Source organism: Danio aesculapii, chromosome 23, assembly GCF_903798145.1.
Source record: "Danio aesculapii chromosome 23, fDanAes4.1, whole genome shotgun sequence".
NCBI classification, from domain to species: Eukaryota; Metazoa; Chordata; class Actinopteri; order Cypriniformes; family Danionidae; genus Danio; species Danio aesculapii.
In genome coordinates, this window is record NC_079457.1 from 25,324,828 (window position 1) to 25,349,755 (window position 24,928).

At 37.0% G+C, this 24,928-nt stretch overlaps 1 protein-coding gene across 1 annotated transcript in view; it reads right to left on the bottom strand.

Moving 5' to 3' along the window:
• Positions 1-24,928, bottom strand: part of rerea (arginine-glutamic acid dipeptide (RE) repeats a) — a 147,061-nt gene that overhangs the window by 38,821 nt on the left and 83,312 nt on the right. Inside the window, exons 4-9 of the mRNA XM_056449742.1 lie at positions 18,221-18,326; positions 17,370-17,466; positions 15,101-15,205; positions 3,973-4,021; positions 1,206-1,330; positions 1,013-1,112 (exon numbers count right to left, since the gene is read on the bottom strand). Coding sequence (XP_056305717.1) covers positions 1,013-1,112; positions 1,206-1,330; positions 3,973-4,021; positions 15,101-15,205; positions 17,370-17,466; positions 18,221-18,326 — 582 coding nt within the window. The remainder of the gene's footprint in view (positions 1-1,012; positions 1,113-1,205; positions 1,331-3,972; positions 4,022-15,100; positions 15,206-17,369; positions 17,467-18,220; positions 18,327-24,928) is intronic.

Below are 24,928 nucleotides of genomic sequence, written 5' to 3' on the forward strand. Positions count from 1 at the left end.
ACTTAATATAGACCATTTTGAGCGATGTAAACAAAACCAATGGTCTCCAATACCAGCAGTTTTACATTTTTAATTTCTATAGCTTCTGAGAACATTAACAGCTGTTTTAACATTAAGTTTTGATTGAATTGCCTCGTTACAGTAACCAGAACTTGAGGCACAAAATATTAAACGCTAATAAACCCAGAAAACACCATAATTTAACATTAATTTCAGGAAAAAATATTAAATACAAATAATAATTTGAGAAAAACATTATAATCTAAAATACAGTTGAATAGCATACTAATTTTACTGTGATGTAAAAAAATATATATAACAAGTGAACACTCTTTATATCTGACTTTTGAAGAACATTGCAGAAAAATCAATCCACTACAATGTCACAAAAACAATGACAATTTTCCAAGACACAAAAAGTAGCCCTTTTACTGCTTTTACCCTTTTACTACAGTTACAGTATTTTAGTGTTGTTACCGCAAGATACTGCACAGCTGTTATATCTGACTGTAACAGGCTCATTAATGAAATAGTTTCATAACAAGCAAGGAATGTTCATGGGCCAATGACATCACCACATTGAATTGGTCTGTAAACTACACTTAAACTCTACTTCATGTATCAATCCTTGTGTTCATTTTTACATTTACAAAAACACTCAAAAGTTGTAACCAATAAAAGCACTTAGCCAATAAACAATTCCATTATGAACAAACAATAACAAAGGGCAATAAATGCTGAGTAAATATATAGTCAATTAAAGTCAATGCATCAACTCATTTTAACAAATACTCTATTGTACACTGCAACCATAACACACAACAATAATCACCAAAACCATCATTTTACAGAACTCTCACCTTCTTAATAAAATAAACATGCCATAAACATTGGATTTTCCCTTGGCAATTCTCAGTTCTGCAACCCCCAATGCTACCTTATCTAAGAGATCGCCTGTAATCTTAAATCTGGAGTAAAGGTCAGTTAATCCGAGAACAGTGCGTCAACTTACAGTGTTTAATGCGTTAAGTGTAGTGTCGTCTCGTGAGGCGGCGAGGCAGCCGTCCTCTGTTGACCCCCCATCACACATCCCTGCAAACGCTGCCATGCTCCTGTCAAGCAGAAGAGAGGAATCATCAATTATGTTGAAGCTGACAACAAAACAAACTGCACAACGTAACTGAAACGGAGAAGATGGGGTTTACCTGGCTGCCCGCAGGTACATGAGCAGGTCACAGTCATTGACCCCGGGCATCCAGACCAGTTCTTCATTCTCTGTCACTGTCTGACCTCCAGGAGAGGGAAAGGGCTGGAGCTCTGGCAGCTTGGCCTAATTTGGCAAAGAGCAGAGGGGACAGACAGCTGCGGTCACAACACAAATAGCACTAGTGTTGAGAGCTAAATATCAATTTTCATATTCATTTAATCTCTACATGCATGGGTGATTAAAGACCCCACTTGAATCAATATGTTGACCAAAACATTAAGCTTTGCCTTGCATGTATAAGGTATCATGGTGTTACTGTGGTAACCAATGGCAGAAATGTCAGATAATCATATTGGATTTGATTATAATATTTATTAATAACATTAATGACATAAAATCTGCACTTGTTCTAAATTTGAGGGTTTTTTACTCTAGAAAATAAGAAAAATGTCAGAAATCTGTAGCTATTGACTTCCATATTATGTTTTCCTACTCTGGATTTCAATAGCTTTCGGTTTCAACCATTAAATAGTGCGTAAACTTGCTTTTTTGGGTGAACCGTCCCTTTATTAAGTCAAATTATCTTGTGCATTTCTATTTGTGTACTAAAATGAACCAGATTTTAAGTTATAGTTTCTTCATAATGTCATAAAATTCATTGTTATTTTTTTACTATGGTAGTGGATCTGTTAAAAAGTCCTTATGGCTATCAATATCTACAACTCTTTAAGATCAACTTGTACTAGGGTTTCACAATATATCGTTTGAGCATCCATATCGCAATGTGTGTGTCTGTAATATTCACATCGCAGGATATGTAATATTAAGTAGGGATTATATTTGTCCAAAACCACAGGTTAAACACACTACATTTGTGGATACTGCAAAACTGAACCACAATAAAGTGAAACTTCATCATCTGTGTGTGTTTTTAAGGTCCGTGACTATGTGAGCATTTTAAGAGTGTTTGAAGCATTTTAGTTGTGCATAAAGATGTCTAATAAAGACTAATTTTACTGAATAATTTCTATGATGAAGATTATTCATCGTCTGTGACTCTCTCCAGAAAATCATAAAGCATGGTTTATTTCACTCTGACATTTGCTCCATTTTGTTTATTTTTGACTAGTTTGTTTATAATATGTATATAATTAATTATATTTATATTTCACTCCCCTACAAAATCATTTCAATCAATCTAAAGAAATGACTTGGCAAATAGAGCTTTTGAAGTAATCTGGTGTAATTGTATTTATATCGCAATATATATGGCAGAGAGACAAAATATTACGATGTCAAATTTTTCCAATATCGTTCAGCCCAAATTTATACCAACTTTTATAGGATGGTTCTGTGTTTTTTATGAAAATATACAGATATTTTTTACTTGGATCGCTACAACACAAGTTGCACATTTCTAAGAGAAAGAAGAAATCGTTTGATACTAGATCTGTAGTGCTACCAAATTAGTTAGCTGCTAGAGCTGTCAAATGTTTAAACTCTGTATTGCTTTTAAAAAATGTTTGTTAACCAAAGCTGCATTTACAGCTGGGCCGATAAACAATATTATATAGAATCGTGATCAAATTTATAATCAATAACAATGATAACTCTGGACTTTCTTTTTTACTGTATATTGATCTAAGAGCTAATCACACAGCAGAAATGTGCAACAATGAAAAAAGTGTGTTGATATTAGAGATGTACTGAATTGTCAGCCACTGAAAATTTATTAGCCAAAAATATGTTATGACCCTCTAATTTTTGTGGCTTCAGTCATTGTTGGGGTACTCTTTTAAATCTGGTAGCATTAACAACTTATATAGAAATATTGTTATTATTCAATGTGGAAAATAATTATCGAGATTGCGTTTTTGCCATATTACCCAGCCCAAGTTGCATTTGTTTTAGAAGTTGTGTATATTACACATGACTGCAATGACATATGACTGCAATGCTTGGACATATTGAGTGGCTTAGAACAGAATTAGCATGTTTTCACACATTTCATGCACATTCTGTCCCGAAACTCCTTAAGCAGAACATTTCCAGAATAAAAAATAAATAAAAAATCATGAGCTCAAATAAAGCCTAAGACCAAACCTCAAAAGTAATTTCCTAAGACATAACTAACATTCAGTTCTAAAGTCTTACAGATGCGTCTCGAGTTGAATCAATATCCATGGTGCGCTAACCTGTAATGGCTAGCCCGGTAGAACTTTATTACCGCAAACTTCATCTAAAGTCATTTGGTGTAACCCTGGGCAGAGGTCCTGCCGCTAGTTTGACTCCACATGATAGCTTGAACGGATCTCTGGGAGGACATACACTATAAAACATCTGACATTAATTGCTGGTGGTGTTCGGTCTTTTTCATCGTGTGCCATCTTCTTTAGCGATCTTCCTTTTGGCTTTTCAATTTCAGACCGCTGTGACCATTCCTAATTCCCATAAAACACTGCCGAATGTGTCTAATAAATCCCACACACTCAGAGCGGCCAATTTCCAAACTCACTATTCCATATGGCCACAGCGCTGCATGAAAAATCCATCAAGCATCATCTTTATTCCACAATTCAAGTTAAACCTATAGGTGACAGAGGACCAGCGGCAATATCTAAGCAGAGCTTGAGCTTGTCAATCAAGCCACTGCTTAATATGAGTTTCAGATATCTCCGTTCAATCCACGCCACAAGCTTTTAATAAGCAGTGTCAGAGATGACAAGGTTTCAGATAACATGTTAAGCATTAGTAAAGAGACATACCTGGTGACTGGGACCGACTCGAATCTCCCCTTGTGTACTGTTTAATCGCCTGTGAGAAAAGAGAGGAGAAAAGAAAGAAAAATGTAATGCTTTAATGGTTTTTGAAAACGTCATGCGTGACATTTAGCAGTTTTCCTTTAAGTATACATGTGTTGCACGATAAAAGCAAACAGGACCATTTAAGGACATAGTTCCATCAAATAAATAAACAAACAAATAAAAAGTTATTTACTCTTTCTATTAGGGATGCATGATATATCGGTGGCCATATCGCTATCGCCAGATAGATGCTATTTTTAAAGTTATTATCATCTGTTCGATGTCAAAATTAGGTCGATATCTTTAAGTTGATAGGTCACGTAATTGTACAGAACTGCACAATTTTGACTCCGTTTTGTTTGCATGTGCATCACACAGCACCTGCAGTTATTTTCAAACTAACATTGACAGCAAGAACAAACAATGAAGCGTATACTATCTGTATTTAGCTTTTTACTTGTACGGTGGCTCTGAACTGTCAAAACACCTCTCAAAATGCTTTTTCGGACATTACATATTTGTACATATATACATTACTGTAACAGGTTTTATTCAAGAACATTTGAGCTGCTTTCAGTTCTTAGTTCTTTCATTTTCATTTTATTTTTTAAAAATGATATTTATTTTACTTGTTTGTTAATTAAGTCCCATTTTGCTATTTAACCAATTATTTTCATACAACAGTCAAGTTGCATATTAATTTGCTACGGAAGAAGAGAAAATAATTTATTTTCTCCAAGCTGATTTACGTAAAATCATGAATATAGGACTATTTAATCACTTTGCAATTTTGAAATGATAGCTTTTTTGCTTTGAGTAGGCTATTCAGTTCATAAGATCAGTTCAAACTTTTATAAAGTTGTTCACTGTATAAAAATATAACATTTGGAAATATTATATTGGTTATCGATATCGGCCAAAAAATCTGTATCGGTGCATCCCTACTTTCTAAATGTCATTACTAATTTAGCTGGGAAGTCCTTAAGTATGTCAACACTCTTAGTATGTAATATAGTCCATTATGAAAGATTTCCAGTTTTACATTTTAATTTCTATAGTTTCCGAAAATCCAAAAAGAGCCACATATTGATAAATAATGTTGTGACAGCAGTTTTAACATTGAGTTATGATTGAATTTCCTGCTTGGTATCAAACTATTTCATAACTGTAACAAGTAGTCTTTACATGCATTTGACAAATTTGTAGTTTTGTTGTTGGGATTAATACAATAGTGTTAGTATTTTTAAAAAAATGTGCACTTTATAACCATTTTTCAAAAAACAAAACAAAAAATAAATAGAGCAATTCCAGTGTTATGGATAAGACATTTGCAGTAAAACTCAAAATATAAATTCACATTAAGTATATGTTAACATTACATTAAAACATCTATTTATATTTTCCAAAACAAGTAACCACCGAGTTACGGGATCAGAAAAATATCAATCTGTAAACATTTTTTATATTTTAAATGAAGAAAATAAACATGCATTATTGATGACAAAAAAGTTTGCGAGTTTACAGTGTGCAACCTACTTTGTAGAATTTCTGTGAACCCAAAAGAAACGATGCTAATAAAAAGGATAAAAGTTGGCTCACCATAGAACAAAAATGAGCAATTTTATTCTATTTGACATTTTTTGCATTTATGACAGAAATGCTTCGTTATGGATGTGACATCTCTCCGTTATGGATGTGACGGATGTGAAATTTGCACTTGATAATTCAAATACAATAGTTTGAAAACACTGACAGAATCAGACAGAGTATTTTTAAAGCACTGTAAAATACTTGCTTACACAAAAAAAGTAGTAACTGTTTCTCTATTTTGGTGAAAACCTTTTTCATGACAAGATTGGCATTTGCATAGAATTGCTCTACAATAATAATAATTATTTGTTGAAACTAACATTGTGCAAAGTACTTGCTTTGCAAAACACAAATCATTTGAATGAAACCAATGAGTACAGTCCATAAATTAACTTTAGGTACCCTAAACATAAATCAAACAGCCTACATTAAACCTGTTCAACATGTTAAGACTAAATCTCCTCACAAGATGTGGATTAAACCATTATATGGATCCATTAAAGTTTTTGTTAGGAAGGCTAACCAAAGTCTTATTAATTTAGAATGATGTAAAGGTAAGTAAATGATAACTATTTTAATTTTTGGTAAATTATCCCTTTCATACAATGTCGACATTATGGAATCAAAATAATATTAGTCTGAAATGACTATCAGGCAATAACAGCCTTTTATCATCTTTGATTAAATTTTTTGTACCCCTCTAGAAAGATGTTTAATCTGCTGATGGTGCTTTTAAGGTATTATTCGGCTTTAGCAACACAATACAATAATCACATTAATGCAAGATTCACATTAATGCACAATAGAGCCGAAGAGGAAATGGTGTGGATTTAAACCTAAAGACCGAACAAAGGACAGCACAGATGACGGTTCCCATTGTTTTTGCGTGTGGTACACTACAAAAGACCCCTAAAAAGCCAGATGATGAGCAGGGGGAGAGGAGCCCTGAAATGGCTGCTGTTACAAACCCATAGCAGTAACCATGGCAACTACAATTTAATAATAGTGTTCGGATCTCCAGCTGCAGTGGATTAAAGAAAATGACAAGATGTTCCTTTTCAAAAGCCTTCCCCGCTCCGTTGCCACAGCAACAGCGGCGATTTTCATATAGCCAGGCACAGAGCAGGGCCCAGAAACTGTCACTATGATTTGCGTCCAGAGTAGCTCTCACTCCACCGCTGGGCTGACTGCCCGAACCTGGCTGCAAAGTGAAGAGAGGTTAGGGCCTCAAATCATATTCCCCTTCATCTGGGTACATTTCATAAACAAGCCCTCTCTTTCTCCCCACGGCACCATCCACTAAAAACACAAGCTCTGTCAATAAAGGAAATTCCACACGCCAACAAATATGGCAGACAGATGAGGAAAAAGCAGACAGGCGCGCATTAAAAGCTTTTTAGAACTGAGCTGTTTAAAGTTTTAAGAGTCTGATTATAATGCTTGTGACTCGTATAACGAAAGACAAATCCACATGAAATAAATCGCCAGGCAAGCATTATCGCACTCTTGTCTGAAACTGAATCTGGTGCGAGATGATGGAGAAATCACTCGGCCAGGTTCCTAAATATTCTGCAGCCTCTGCATTTTTGGAGGATCTGAATTGGCAGCAGCGCCCAGAACGTATAACATAAGCTAGGTATTGCTAATGCTACGCTCTCCTGTTTTATCAGAAACGTTTTATTTTGAATAATAGGTGTATGTTACTGAATGATTTAAATGATTGCCTATGAATGAACTATTCTGTATACATGTGTACACTCACACTAAACTCTAGCAGTTTGAGATGACCAATAAGAATGTATTAACTTAAATGATTTAATATCAATCCTTCTCTTTTTACTCTGAATATTACACAAATGTTCTTGGTTTGGGGCGTCACGGTGGCGCAGTGGGCAGCACGATCGCCTCACAGCAAGAAGGTTGCTGGCTCGAGTCTCAGCTGGGCCAGTGGGCATTTCTATGTGGAGTTTGCATGTTCCCCTATACAGTTCAAAGACATGCGCTACAGGTGAATTGAATCAGCTAAATTGGCCAGTGTATGTGAGTGTGTGGGTGTTTCCCGGTGATGGGTTGCAGCTGGAAGGGCATCCGCTGTGTAAAACTTATGCTGGATAAGATGGCGGTTCATTCCACTGTGGCGACCCGAGATTAATAAAGGGACTAAGCCGAAAAGAAAACAAATGAATAAATGCTCTTGGATTGTGAATTGTTTCATTAATGTCTGAGCTTTGTCTATTCTTTAAAACTCTGTCAAGAAACCTTGAGTTTCAGTAAGATGTTATAAAATAATAAAATTTATTATAAATATAATTATGAACTAAGTCCATTTCACTGATGGTGTTCAAGTCTTCCTGGGAAGTTGGAAAATTGTAATTATGTATGGTGTTAGATGGATTGATGTGACTTTAGTACCTGTTTTACATAAACATCTACAAGAGTAAACTATCTATAAATTATTTTCAAAAATGTTCATCAATATATTTTAGCTTTTGTCTGTTTTTACTTATGAAGTTTGCAAACTGTTTGCAAAATGTATTTCATCATAATTGAAATACTACAGATGATGCACTTGAAATAACAAAAACAGCACTAATTCATTGAATCTAACAGTTTCTTACAGACATGCCTCAACTAAAATAGCTCAAACTTAATAACATATAAATATAATATTTAATGGAGTTAAAATATAAATATAAATAGAATATATTAATTGAGTTATCCATTTATTTACAACTTTTATTTACAATTACAACTTTTTGGTGTCATTGGAGCACAAAATATTATAAATACAAGTGTCCCAGGAAAACTTGAATGCATACTAAGATTAAAATCTGACAAGTATGAATGTATGCATACAGTATGAAGTAATTTTCTGATTTCCTTTACACTTTATGCTTAAACTAAAAAAAAAACTTTTAGGTCAGATGACAAAGTATAAAGTGCTCATCTGAAACAACTGTTGTTTTTAATTTCTCATGTGTCTGACTCAATTTAGTGAAAGCAACATGTGTGAACACTTATGAAGCAGCGTTCCCTGACTTAACATCCTTTCAATCAGAAGGTCAGAAAACTGAAGTGGATGGGCAAATGAAAAAAGTCAGCATGAAATTCTCGAGTCACGTCTTAAAACGTGTAAGACGGAATATATATTGCCTTTCTGTCTGTTTAAACACTACCTTCTAAATATATATGACGTTTACATGCAGAAGCCTCTAAGTGCCGTCTGAACTTTCTATACAAAATGAGCATTATTCTCAGCCTGCTTAGTTTATGTTGAGTTATTTCACTTTGAAGACCATTAAAAGAACTTATTCTTTGCCATAAAAGTGAAATTACTGATCATATACACTGGAGCCTGTTAAAAATGCTCATTTTAGAAGAACATTTCAGACGGCATTTGGATGTTTTTTGCACCTGAACTCTTCATGTTATAATCCATACAAAAGCAATAATCAACTAAAATGTGCGCTATTAAAAGCACTCAAAATAAAATGAATTTGAAAGCATGTATATTGCCCATCTAAACCTGCAGAAAACTATCACATGCATCATGTTAAAACAACTCTCAAGCTCACTTAACACATAGTACATGTCCTGTAATTACAACCCGTACCTACTTCCTCTAGCACATGAAGAGCTGTCAACACAAGCACAACATGCTGCATATTTTGACTCGACCACGCGCACAGCAATCAAGCCTAACCCCGCCTCCTCCATCAATTTCCTCCAATCACCGCAAGAATCCAAGACACTCATAACACACTGAATAAAAACAGCCAGAGTCTCAACTTTATTTACACACCCACTAAAACGGCGGAGGGCTTAGCATTACACATCTAGAAGTGCGCATTAAGTACATAACTCCATTATAACACGACCATCTTAAAACGACCCTCTCTCCGTTACATACATTAATCCGAATCCGCAAAAATAAATGTCGAAAAATTCGCGCTGGAGTGCGGGAAAGCCGCTTTCAATGCTCTACCATGAAGGCACACTGCGTTGACGTTAGCACAGACGGCTAATGCTACTGACAGCAACACACAAACAAACGCTGTCAACGCGATTTAAAGCACGGACAGCAGTTTCTTCGACACAAACACGTATATAACATTACAACGGGCGCGCGCACAACATAGCATGACGCGCGCCGATCGCAGGACAGGTAAAGACGAGCATGCTAACATACCTGCGCGGACTGAACAGGTCGTCCATGTCTGAGCCAGAGCTGCTGTTTTATCGGACACGCTGAGGAATAAAAGTGTCCTCTCGCACCTATTTGTGCAGGTACTCAAAATGGAGGCTCACGCATTCAGGCAGCTTTTACACTGAGCTTGTGCCGTGACCGACAGACAGTACTGAGCATGTGCCGCGACCTCAGACACACACACACACACAGGAATCACAGCCCCATCTCTCCTGCTCACACACACACCATGCTGCTGCTGCATACCAAACAAGCAGGAGGAGGGAGTCGAGAGAGAGGGCGATAGACTGTGATTGAGTGGGGGACCCGAGAAGGGGGTTCCTAACCCGCAACCGTGCGCTATTCCTTCCTCTGTTTATCAGCATCAGCATCTTCTTTACCCTCCCGACTCTCCGCGGGCTTCTAATGAACCCCATTATTGGAGCATCACGTGACTATGGTAATCGGGACTACTGTAATACTGCCTTTTTTCTTCCTGACACGAGCATCCAGGCTAGCATTGTAATACACAAAGGAATGGGGGTTTAACTATTCGTTCCAAATTTGGTTTTTAATTGAAATATCACATTAGGAGCATGACAATGATTCTTTCATCTCTAATGTTTAAATGTACTTAATGCACACATCATCTGCAAATGACAGCATTAAATGTAATTTAAAAAGTGCCAAAAAATAAGAGTAGAGCATTCAGGTGTATTAGTATATTACATTAAAATAATATAGGATGTAAATCAATTAATTACTTAATTAGCTAATATAAATTTTTCATTTACAGAATTTATTCATTTTGGTGGAAAAGTATTCTTGATAAGTAAATCTGGAGCAGAAAAATATTTGCAGTATTCTGATGCAGCAGTTGGTATTAATACTGTATCAACAAAAATCCATTCAGTTCAACATTACTGTCCTTTTAAATGCACTGGGTATTTTAATCAATCATAACATGTCAAACGTGATAAGGAGAAAATGTCAAAGAAAACATTTTAAAGTTCATTAAATAATAAATGTTAGCTTAATAGCATAAAATTAGAATCCAAGAACAGACTATTTGTGTTAAATACATTTGCATATCCGTCAACCCTCCAGTTTTTCCTGGTATTCTCCTGTATTTAACAATGCTATCCCACTATCATCCCGTAAATATATTACTCCCATTTTTTTTATCTTTCTATGAAGGGTGGCAATAAACATTAAAGAGCCGATCCTCCCTATATGCAACCCATACCGCCGAACCACCAGGGGACACCCCTTGCTCCTAAATATGAATCTGTTCTGTGCATTCTTTTTATTTAGGCATGAAAACACTTTGAAATAAATATAAAAACGACTGGATTCCCTTGCTTTCCATTGCAATCCTCAAAACAACCAGTTCATGTAGTGGCGCGCGACTGTCAGAGTAATAAATGGACACTGAGATCCATAGTGATAAATAGACGCTGTTTCCCCAAACAGCTTTTGCACGTGATTTGAAGCGGAGCGAAAGTGGACACAAGGTTTTGGGTGCGTTTGAACAGACATATAAAAATAATAAAAATGTCGATCTTGGTGGGTTTTCTTTTAAACAAAAAAAGGTTGTCTTAAATGAGCATAAAAAGTTATGAAAGAAATCGAGTGCTTTCATTATAAATTTATGCTATTTATGTTATTTATTTTAATCAAATGAAAAATCTAAATGAGAGATTCATTCGCTGCTCTTTACTCAGGTTTAAATTACACAGTGATGAAAAGGTTAATGTGATTTGATAACTTGATTCAATTTCTTTATAATAGCTAGTATTTATAATAGACTAAACGGTTTAATTTACTTGCAGCTAATAATAATAATATTATTATTTATAAAGGAAGGGGGTGGGGGGCTGTCCCTCATTTTCACATCCCAATGTTGACAGTAATATTATTTTTAAATATTATAAGTATTATAAATATGAATGCGTGCATTACAATAAATACACCATAGATAGCTTTAACTATATACACCATTTAAAAGTTGTTTTTTATTCAGCAATGACACAACAAGTGACATTAAAGCCTCTACAATGTTAAAATAATGTTTTAGCGAATACTGTTCTTTTGAATTCATCAAAGAATCTGGGCTATGTATTGAGCCTGGTCATGTCAAACCAGTAAAAATCCTATATTTGTCTTTGTAATAAAATATCATTTATTCAATATTTTCATCGGTGTTCTATACTTGGTTATATCAGGATATTTGTGATATTTTATTTTATGTCAATATGAATTTTCTAACCTTACTATTGACAGTATGTATTTAATTAATTATATTAATCCAAGATGACACTTCAGGGCTGTTACTAGTCAAAAATCAATATCAACAAAATCCATCAATGCACTTCAGAACAAGCAGAATCTCCTGAAGTGGTATTTAGATGCCTTTACACAATTCAACACAAATCTATTCAAATGCATTTACAATAGCAAAATTGCAATGCCTTAGTGTTAATAAAAACTTAAAACAAAACATTAATGGGAAAAAGCTATTACATTTTAAACATTTAAACTAAACGTTACATTTTATGGTGCACTTGTTATACCATGTCCTAACAACATGCGGCACTACAGGACTCCAGCCACACCTGCACAAAATGCAAAGTGACATGACAGAAACATTTCAATACCAGCCACTGTACTCCCAATAAAAGGCTTTAATCTAATTAACAGGAATAAAGCTTCTTACCTTTATTAATAGGCTACAGAGTGACCAATGTTGTTGGTCTGCACTAGGTTTCATTTTCAAACAGTTTGCTAGTTATTTTCAAGATCTGAGGTGAACCATCTACTGCTGCTTTCAGTAGTATGGCAATAAATAACAAGTAAAATGGCATTTAAACTCGCATAGATAGCGTTTAACATTGAAAAAAAGCACATAATCTGTACCTGAGATGACCATTATCTTAGTTGTATGCTATTCTGCTGTAATGCCACCAAAATAGAAATATTTTTTAAAATAGGAATTTAAACGGTGAAACTGTTACAATGTACAATACTTTTAAGTACTTAGAAATATAGGTGCATGTAATTCTGCATAATGTATTGTTAATACTATAACAACATGGAACAAGTAACAAAGACGCTATAAAATAGTGTTACCCTTTTCAATTTTAAAATCTTTAAAATGAAACCATCAGTTGTTTGCAGCAAGCCATCGTCTTAATGAATGACTTAATAAATCTTTAAACAATTCATTCAGCCAATCAATAATGAAGCAAATGACTGTCTTTCCTAGTAGCTCACTGGCTTACTCTATTCATTCAAACTGATTAATCATTCACTAAACAAAATATATTTAGAAACTTCCAGCTTTCTGCGGCTGAAATGTTTTCATTAACAAAACCGTCTAAAATGGATTTCACCTAATTTAAACAATTTAGGCCCTGTTCATACCTGGTATTAAGATGCATTTTCGTTGAACCAATCACAAGTGGACAACGCTTAGTACAGGTGTGAAACATTGAGCTTTTTCCCCTTTTAACCTTATGCAGAGATGGTCAAAAAGACATTCAACCGGATTGCTCTTGTAATGAGGGTCCACATGTGGTCATCCAAACAGTCACTAAAGATTCTCCAACTGAGCTACTTCATAAAATAAGTAGGCCACCCTGGAGAGACAAATTTAAACTTTGTCATTGATAATCTTAGGTTTTGAAGGGTTAGGTTAGGTTTATTTTTTGTACACATAAAAATTTTGCACTAGCTTTGGCAGTATTAGACTGAAAGGTCAGAGAAAGCCAATACCTGCTCAGAGTGGTGTAAAGTTAACAAATGAGAAACATTTAAATGCAAGATGTGACTGTTTTGTCTACTTGTGATTGGGTTGATGAAAACACATCTAAATGTCAGATGTAAGAAGGGCCTCATTAATTGAACTTTTGTATAAAGTGGGTGTCAACTGTGCAATCGTGTTGATGGGAAAATGGCACGCTCTTGGTTGTATCATATGCACCTGATCAGCACTTTATGATTTCTAAAAATTCAAAATTCTGAATTATATATATATATATATATATATATATATATATATATATATATATATATACACAGTTCTGTCTGGATCTCGAATCTGATTGGCTGATAGCTGTGCGATATTCTGCAATAACAGCACTCGTACAGCCTCTTCACCCTTGTGTATTACTCGGCCCATATAGAGTGACAGCAGATCAATAAAATCACTACAGTTAGACAAATATTGCAGCTGTTGGACAACATAATGTACTTTTGAGGCTTTTTTTAAGCGAGAATATAATTGTTTCGATTGCAACTATGCAGCTTTTTTGTAAAGACAGTGCCTATTTTAAATATTTATAATTTCAGAGATACAGCGCGTTGGCAGCCGTCAGCCTGTCATACTGAGCAGAGCAAAGATGGTTGATGTTCCATTCACAAGATGGCAAAAGAGACCACACAAGGAAAAAGTCAGCGCAATTTCAAACTACAGCTGATCAAATCATTATTAAACAGGTAAGTGACATTCTATGTCGATCTCTCTCTTTTGTATGCTGTAGTGATTTTTATACCATCATAATCTGCTAGTGATTGCTTTGCTTTGGCTTTTCGGGGTTAATTATTGGGATACTTCAATTGCAACAGGGAAATGCTGGGAAATGTCTGTAGACTGATGGCATTTCATGCCGTTCAGCCTTTTAATCTTAAAATGTGAGCAAAATCACCTGTTTTGTCAGAACTCTACATGTTATGCTAGAGAATCATTCAAATACTAGCTCTAAGGTGACGTTGGTGAATTAGGTGAATTCTGCTGTTCTGACCATCAGCTGCAGATGTGAATAAATGGAAGAAAGGAGTTACTTTCACAAAAGGATTTTTAGACTCTCCATATTTGATTTTCTTATATACATGATTTTGCAGTTGAACTGTTGTATAAACACAACATCACACTTGTAGCAGTGCGATATGGCTAATATATATATGTGTATGTGTGTGTGTTACTATTGATAAAGTAAATGCAAGAATCTTTTTCTAAAATTACATCAACCTCAAACATAGGAATAAAACTGTATTTACATGTGTTATATATAAGAAAGTGATAAATTCTTTCAAAGCTCTACTTCAGACCTTAAAGCAGACGACTATATCCTAAATTAAATCTGTCCCCAAACTGCCCTCATTACCACTGGACAATTTAGAGGAAATACAGCAAAACCAGCAGCTGCATTCCTGATGTGAACCAAAACCTTTATTTGTGAAATCCTGCAACAGAGGATCAGAGGACAGAACATGCCTGAGGAGGGCTGATTATTGAAGTCAGTAAAGGCTTACCTGGTTTCTGGGTTATATCCTAAGATGTAGAAGAAAGAGTCGATTCTTGCTTTGAACTCCCTGGCAGCGAATATGTCAGAAAAGTGTGAAATGTTACATTTCCCCCTGCAAAGAAATAGAGCAAACAAATCAGTGTCATAGTGCGAATACACTTACAGATCACAAAAAAATGTTTGGCAAAAAATATACTTCCAGCCAACTGCTAAAATGTTTTAACTTTTTGTAAACAAAAATAAAATTAAATATTTTCAAACTAATAAAAAAAACTTTAATTGTATCATAAGCCTAAAGTAACACTGGTTAAAAGTAAATGTGTGACTGCTGACACATCTAGGATACTGATATATAGGTTTCAAAGGAATCTTGGGGGTTACAGGATCACAGTATTTCTGCACAGTTGTTTTATTAATGCCCTTTCTCCTGATCCTGTTAGACAAACAAAAGGTGACAGACACCATAGGCTTTTCAAACAATGCCGAGCCAACAAGCTCCACACAAATCATGACATTTTCACAATCCACCTTTCTGCGCTTTCCATTTCCAACGTCAGGGGCTATCAAAATAATAGGCGTCTGTGTTTTTGCACTGGTTCAATACCTTGCTCATAAGATGAAAGGAACATAAGGTTTTGGAGCAGGCATTACGACATGCTAGCGGAATTCACTGAGTTTATCTAAAGCCCTGTAATAAGTCAAATCAAAGGGCTCTCTGTGCAGCAGAAGTTGCAGCTAATTTGCCCTGAAATCAGTGGTTCGGAGCTGTGGCTCAGTGCAATGCCTCCAGATGGTTTCAGTTAAGAGAGAGGGAAGGAAAGAGAGAGAGGAAGAAGGGGAAAATATATCACATGGCTAAAGACAGACTGAGAAGCTCTCGTTTCTTGACAATAAGCATGCCTGTACTCTTTTTCCTGAGCCTCATCACACAAAAAAAGAGAGAGAGTGGAAAAAAAAAACTGCTTTGAGTAATGCTTTACATGCAGAATGTCTGTGAAATGGTGGACTGAACTGAGACAGACGATCCTGTAGAACGGAGAGGATCAAAATGTCTGTTTACAGCTCTTAAAGACCACAGTCTTACATCTCAGAGCATCTGTACCTGCCAAGAGTTACTTTAATGACCATGAATCATGGCAGCATGTGCTGGTTTTACGATTTATTATGGACAAATTATTCACCTAATCTAGTTTCATCAGTCGTCAGTAGAATTTAACATGTTACATTTGCATTAATAATTTGATAATCAATTGGCATATCAGAAACAGTGATGGCAGAAGACTAATACTTTTATTAATATTATATTATACTTGAATAATATTATACTACTTTAATATTCATTTTAATAAATTTAGTTCTTTTATTATTAGCAAAACAGAAAATTAAAGCAAGTTCGATTTATTTCCATGAATCAGTTCAATCCTAAATTATCCACTTCAAACTCAAGACACATACTTGAATGCAACATACTAAAGACCAGTATGATTCCTAAATAATAATAATAATAATAATAATAATAATAATGATGATAATAATAATAATAATAATAGCAATTATTATTATCGGCATTCAAAAAGCCACATACTTGATACTTGAATGCAACATACTAAAATACAGTATGATTCCTAAATAATAACAATAATAATAATAATATTAATAATAATAATAATAATAATAATAGCAATTATTATTATCGGCATTCAAAAAGCCTGAATCATGCTGTTTTTCAGCTACTAAAATGAACATATAAATAATTGTGTATAACTAATATTGTTATAAGTGGTAGTAGTAGTATATTAATACTAATATTATGTAATGCTGCACTGTTACGAGTAAAAAAAGAAAAAATCTTCGAATTAAATATCTAGAGAAATATATACACATTTAGAGAACAAAATGTACTTGTATAAATAATGATATATTTTTAAAGATCTATTGATATGCAGTGTATCTAAATCTAAATTTGACAAGAATTTTTTCCTCGTTTTACAGATTTATTTTGTGTAAATATATACATTCTATCATTTACATTACATCTTTGACATAACTATCAAAACACAAATTTTTATATTACTTTTTTTTTTTTTTTACAAACTTATTATAATTTTGAAGATGTTCAAAGAAAAAAAAGAGATCTTGCTTATTGATTAGATGAACAATTAATTGAGCAAGTAAATATACTGCTGTGGTTAAATCAATGAATTCCAGACCACATTTGAATGTAATTGAGTGTGTGTGTGTGTGTGTGTGTGTGTGTGCGTGTGTGCGTGTGTTACCTGAGGGCAGCAGCATGATAAGTGTCCACATAGTCTGAGATGAAGAGCTCTCTGCTCTTAACCACGGGATCGGTAATAACCAGCTCGCGACCAGAGTCTGCAGAAAGAGACAGAAGAGCGTGAGAGGTCTCCAGACTGTCGCTAATAAAAAGTGCTCATGCAATAAACGCAGATGACACACAAAAGAACCCAGACAGTTTCACATACACTCGCTCACCAATGAAAAATGATAGTCATTTATAGACTCATACCACAACATTAAATATATAGAAACACTCTTTGGAAGAAAAAAAAAACAATAATAGAAGCACATTAAACTACATCTAATTATTTAATGTCACAAAGACGGACGCAGACAGTGTCAGCTGAGCACGGGGCTTCAGATGGCATGAGGACAAAACAAAACAATGGCTGCCATGTCAGAGGAGTCAGTGGTGCAGCAGGTGGTGGCGGCTGCTCTCCAGCGGGCTGGCAGAGACGCAGGCCTTCTTAATGCTTTATTAGAGTGTGCTGTGAATCAAAGTGCCAAAGCCCCAGCCCGGCAGATGCCCCCCAGCCTGTTATTACAGCCTGATGTGTGTATCAAGCTCAGATTTGCTGCTGATAGTCGGGCGAATGAGAGCTCGGAGGGCACATTACACTGAAAGTTATTTGCACTTCACGGCCCCGCTGCTGCTCTTGAGGGAGCGTTACCAGGGAAACAAGGGCAGGAGGGCGCTATTTTTTCAGAATCCTCATTTATTTGAGATGCCGTTCTCGATGAAACTTCACAAACCAATAACCAGGGGTGGTTACATAAATGATAGGACTCTTCAGTTTTTTTTTTCCTTTTCTTTCACACACAAACATACCGTTTTCATTGTTGCGGTCCTGCACCAGGTGCTGGTAGACAGAGTCAGGTACCTCAGACTGACGGTAGTACCATTTCACATTCATCAACAGATGGTCCCGTTTACTCTGAAAGAGAGAGAGAAAAAAAACATTCGGTAAAATAAACAGGCATCGTTTGTTTGTTAACAGCGTCCCAAATTGGGCTCTTGGCAAACATGAGCCTGTGCCACCACTGGGTTTATAGTTCTAGTCGTCCTGTGCCAAAAGCCCTGGGTGGAACCAAGTCAATTAAAAAGGGATTGAAGGCTTTTAATTTTTTAATAAACTAAAAAGCTCCATGGCCATGTGTGAAAGCGAGGGAAAGACTGACGGACAGTGCATATTTAGGCAAGTAAAAATCTCAAAAACAAAACAATGAGGCCAGCTTTGTCTAGACTTCTTTTTTCCACAGCTGCACTTTGAACTCTGCCACCCGCTGTCCGTCTCGGGGACTGCAAGCGGTGCATCTTGCTGCAGTATCAGAGAACAACCAGCAAGTGGCAGCACTGAGTCACGTCCAGACCTCCCAGAGGCACTTCCAAGAGGGGCCAGAGAGAGGGAAGAAAAGGGCAAAGCACTGTTTTTTTTCAATCCCTGACATGAAATATTTATTATCCTCTCACATGAAGCCAACTGACCATTCAAATGGTTTAAAAGGACATTAAAGAAACCACAGCTCAGCAGACGCTGGCGACAAGACCCTCGGAGCAGCAGCCAGAAATCACAGTCATCTTTAACATGACTACAGATTACCACATTCCCCACAAAAGGCCGAGTGTGTGCCACTGCGCCAGCCTACCAAGAGAGAGAGAGAGAGAAAAAACACAGCTAGGGTGGATCAGAGAGCCAAGGGTCTATTTTATTGAAAGCCTGATTCACTTCATGCAGCTCTGGCTTCTCGAAGGGGGGCGAACAGGGGGCTGAGCTCATTGTTGAGATATTTCAAGACTCCTGCTACCTTTACTGAGGTCACTGGAAAGAGCGTAAATGAAGTAGACTATCTGCTGAACAGTTTAGAAAGAATGCAGTGCTTTAAAACAAATGACTCTCTAAAGAAGGGTGAACGGAAGGGTTCATCTTTGAGCTTAAAGACCATGAATAAGAGGAATGTAGGCAAAATAAAATTGTGCGCCAAGTTTACAGGTATGGTTGAGACAGTTAAAACCCAATTTAATTTAGATTAAAGGCGCTTTCTTTATCTGGGCCACTTGTATGTGTCATCAGAGGTGTTGTCAGTGCTTATTACACCACAGATGGGGAGACAACCTGTGCTCCTCCGGGGGATTTCAGTGCTGTGAGGATGGAGAGTTGAAGCAGTGTGGTAGTTTGAGCACTCCTGCTTTATTTTACAGCATTTGGAATACGTTTAAACCTGCATAAGCCTCAATAATGAATGCATAGGCTGCCGTTCGAGACGATATTTGCGATGTCCAAACAGATCCCTATGTGGGACATTTCCCTGTCGCTGCACTAGAGCTGGAAATGACTGTTTCATTATCAGACCCTAATTATGTTTGCATGTTACACTGAACAGATCACTGCGCAGAATCAAATTATCAAGATAAGCACTCTGAGGCAGAGAGAGGCAGCCGAAAGGAGGCAGCGGTGAGGAGCCCATTACAATTACAATGCTGAATTGATTAGTGACATTCCACACAGCAACCCCCCCTCCCTGCCGGAGTCGCTCCTCATCCGGCTGATCCCAGAACAGCTTAAAGCCAGCTCTCCAAACACATGACTGAACTGAGACTGCTCGAGGGCCCTGTCGGCTCACTTATAAACTGGGTCTCAGTCAGCGAAGGAGACACTAAAGGGAGAGATTTCCTCTCCATCAGAAGAGCAAGACATTTCAGAGGAAAGTGGGGGTCTGCATGCTCTTTTTCTTGACTCTTTATCCCATCTCTGAGCTTTAAACCTGAGGGTCACAGTGTAATCAACAGAAATGACTAATTTAAAAATGACATTTTAATTTGTATATATAAATATTCACATTATATATATATATATATATATATATTTAATAATATAAAGGAATATATGAACATGTATCCATATACACACAATAAATCTTTATATATATCCACCAATATCCATCATATTTAATTCAAACAAGCCTACTATGGTGCGTAACCCTAAACACTCGCACAAACACACACAGACTATAGATATAAGTATGACCTATAGAGGGCAGAAGAGAGAAAAGGGAAGTGTTGAAGGAGGCAGGGCGAGACGAAGAGCGCGGGCAGCACTAATTACAGCACAGCCACAGTAAGAGTCCAGTGAGAGTGCTATAAGAGGCTGAAGCTGGACTTTACGAGGTCTGGCCAGAGGGAGAACAGAGCAGGGTGGAGTTTACCAGGAGTGTTAAGCAGACTGCACCGGCACGCCAACAGCTGGGCTTTCCGCAGGGAGCTACCAGCCTAATAATAACCTGATGTGTGGCACACATCACAGAGAAAAGATGTGTGAGCACTATTCATTAGTGATGTGAGAATTAAAGAGCTGCACACAGAAGCGGGGGCTCTTGAGCCATGCTTGGACGGAGAACCAAGGTGGTAATGAGAGGAAAATTACATGACGTTTGAATTAGTCACGGTTTATTACATGCTATTGCCGAAGGTACCAACACCGATATGGCCGCCATAGCAGAACCTCCTGGCCCTGTGACCTGCCGGCTGACATTTTGTCTCTTTAGCGTAATCATTAAACATGGCGGCAACTGCGGCAGTGCTGGCAGGTCTTATCTGTTAACATAGGCAGCTTGAAGCGGTCACATTAATAGAAGACGGTGAAGCAACCGCAGCCCTCGTGCTCTCTTCTCCAACAGCTAAGCAAAGCCAGACCCCGGAGCTCTCCACCTAGAGCACATTAACAGGAAACGGGTGTTTATTTTCAATTTCAGTGTTGTGCTTTTCTATCATCCGGCACCAGTGCTCTCTTTGGTTTCCTCGACTAAACCAGACTCGACACTAGTGCAGAGGAATTGAAGAAAAGCAAAGCTATTCACACTTCCTAAAGGAGGTGGTGGAAAATGGTTTCTTGAAAGCTCTGGCCTGCGATCGTGTTGCATGAAGGCATGCGAAGAATCCGAATGGTTTGAGCGGAGACTTTCTGGTGTACGTGTTGGTGGCATCGAAAAGGACAGATCTATGATCTACAAAACATAATATGATTATTGAGAAGCAGGCAGACAGGAAGGGCTCACTCTCTCACGCATGATGGATGTGCACACAGAGACAGTTTCCGCCCATACGCTAGCGCTCTCTTTAACTGCCTTTCAGACATAGACCAGACGCAGCTCTCTCCATATATACACACACGCACACAAGCACTTCCATCTGGACCTCAGCTTACAGCTGTACAAGCCTCAGTGACAAAGAGAGAAAAAACACATCGTTGTAAGCCCCCGTGAACATAAACGTCCCATGTGAATAAAAACATGTAGCATGTTTTCCTCTTAATACATAAAGAAGCAGGTCTCATGTAGGATCACACAGTGTAGAAGAAGAGCAATTGTGCTGCCCTGCCACCGTCAGATTCAAACTAATAATGGTAAACAAGTGCTGATGACATGTTTCTCCCCTGCAAAAGCCTGTGTACAGATTACTCCTCCGCCTGTCTACAAGAACAAATGGAGGGAGGGAGAGAGTCACAGCTGTGATGCCGGCACAGTCAGGACCTTTATGCTGCTAAACACCGGGCGCCTCTCTCTCTCCCTCTGCTGTTTAGATATTAAATCTCGACTCGCTTTGAACAAAGTCTGCCCATCTGTCAGCCACTCTCTATATTGGATTTGATGAGCATTAGGGAGTTCAAAGGGGGAGATTTTTAGTGTAACAAAACCAGGATAAAACTACACCCACCAACACTGCGATACAAATCTACTCATGTGAGCTCCAGTCTAAAACCTAGTGTTGTAACGTTTTAAGGCATGGTCGTGACAAAGGCAAGCAATGACATTATGCAATCCTAGTAAGTAATGTCATTTCAGTCAGTTTACAACTCTGCTCCAGAACCTAGCGTGTTCCTTCACAGTTCATAATCTACATAAGCATCTGCTTTTTAAGGGAGCATTCTAACTGAAATAGAACTTTAATCAAAAAATGTATTTCCATCTAGACGAGTAGCGTGCCATACAAATAAGCTCCACCACCAAAGAGCCTTTGGTCTATTGTTTTTATTTAATAAGACTATTTGCATGAAAACAAATTCAACTCAAAATGAAAACAGATGTATATGTTTCGGTAGTTTGTTTACATTAGTGTTTTAGGGGCTTGGAAATGTAAACTATTAAAATAAATTAACTAAAACCAAAAAAACTATTTGAACGATTTGTCCTCCGTCTCCATATAAACTCTAAAGTGTAAAAAACGCATTTGTGAAAACATTTCATGCGCATGTGTTTTGTGTGTTTATATTCACATGCATGTGAACAGGGATGTAACCTTATGCTCACTGCATCTATTTATTATTAAAAACAGTAAAATAGTTCTGGAATAGGATTAAAAATTAATCAGAATTTTTTTTAACAGAAATGGTAACACTACTATCTTTATAACTATAAGCAGCAAAGTGGGAGTTTATCGAGCTAAAAGGCTAAAGGGTCACGAAACATTAATATAAATTTTTCAAGATGTTGACAGTAATATATATATGTGCCACACTGCTAAAAACACTATTAGGACATATATTTCACTAAAAAGTGAAAATTGGTTGAAATTTTGAAGCAACGTCACCATGATGAGATTATTGTGTAAATTCCAGCGTGGAGATTGGCTGTCAGTACAAAGTGACATCATTGAGTCTTCAGCACATCTGTGCATTAATTCATGAGAAAGACTTTGTTCGAACCAGTCAGCGCGCTCCATTGTGAACGAGATGCAACTTATTTATATGCATGATAAACTTCGAGGACTCTTTTTAGTTGTTACAGTGTTCAGAGGGATGCTACGTTGTGTTGCCAACCATAATTCAAACAAGTAGAGACGTGAGTCTTCAGTGTTGCGTTTATAAATGTGCACAAAGATTTTGTTTTCTATTTCCTCCAAATGAGAGCACTTTACAGTGGTCTGCTAACACGCGACAAACGTATGTTTGTAAGGAACATTTTTTACCCAAGAGCTTTTCGAATCTATAAATGGTAAAATCCAGATATCCATTCGTTTTCTTTTTAAAAAGACGTGTCATCTTTTGTTGATTGTCTGTGTTGATTTTCCTATCTCTACGAATTTAGTAAGTGTATGATCAACGTTCTTTGCTTATGTTTATTCAGAGGCAAAGTTAGTATCGTCAGCAGTACTCTTTCAGTTTCTAAAGAAATACCTTAATCAAAATGATTTAGTTACTAAGTTTACAGTAATATCACTACAATTTTTGGACTGAAAATCCACCTCTTCCACACAGCTCTCAGATCTGCTGTAAATGCTGCTCTCCGAATCACTGTCCATCTCCCTTGCGTCTGTGTAGCGTGTAAATAAGCTGTTTTTATGTATGTGACGTAATGAAACTCCCATTTTTATGCAAACCATCCCTCTTTCACTGCTGGACACTCTCACCTAAACAAAGCTGGACTCACCTGACAACAATTTATATAATGCCTCTTTCTTTATAAGAACGCATGCTCTGGATGGACGCATAACTATGTTTATGGAATATTATTTGATACTCTAAAATGCTGTCTCCTAAGGGTGCTTATTAACACACCGCCTGTATCCTTTGTGGAAAAAGTAATTCCAGAATGCACTGCAGTGTATCTAAAATGGTGGCTGTGCTGTGTGAAATTGTTGGCCACACTATATAAACAGTTCCCAGCAAAGCAGCTGCATATAGGCTTTGGAACAAAACCACCATATCTATATCTTGTGCACGTACACACACTGGAAGCCAGAGATTTGCAGATGTTATTGTACGTTCTTGTCCATTTGGCAGAGACTCACGCCACGCTGGGTGTACAAATAATGCTAATTAAGATCGCCGTGCTACCGCTGCATCCATTATAGCAGAATCAGAAACACAGCAACACTTAAAACACTCGACTCCCGCCACTTCACATAATCTTCCTCTCTCTATCTCCTCGGCCCGATTCTTGATCTCGCTGGCTATTTCCTGTAGCTGGCCGTTGGGCATTATCACGTCAGGTGTGTTTGATATGAAGAGGCAGTGGCTGTGATGTGTATCACAGCGTGTGTTGGGTTGCTACACACAGCAGGTGTGACCAGCTCATATCCCTTCCCCCCTTTTCCTTTTTCAAAACAGTTTTTTCCCCTCACTCAACCCCCCACCTGGTACTCAAACACTTCAGTTACTGACTGAATGCTGGGGGCTGGACATGAAAGGAGGGGGTGTTTCCTGAGACGTGATTGACAGCAGTCTCCAGGCAAACAATGGCTGAAAAGACGACGTTAATATTTAAAAGGTTGTTATTGTATGCGGTAAAGGAGAAACACTTTTTCCTTGAGACGACAATGATGGTACGGCTCTATTGTTTTTGTAATGTTTTGTTGTGGGAGGCATTAGAGGACACAAACCAAACTAGAGACATTCTTTCGATATGCTTAAACAAAACAATGTACCATAAAAAAAATCTATGCTTTTATCTATAAGGCACAATCTGTAAAACATGTGAGCAGACTGATAAGATACCCGCATAGTTTCTAAAATAGCTAAATACAGACTACTCTTTCTTGTTC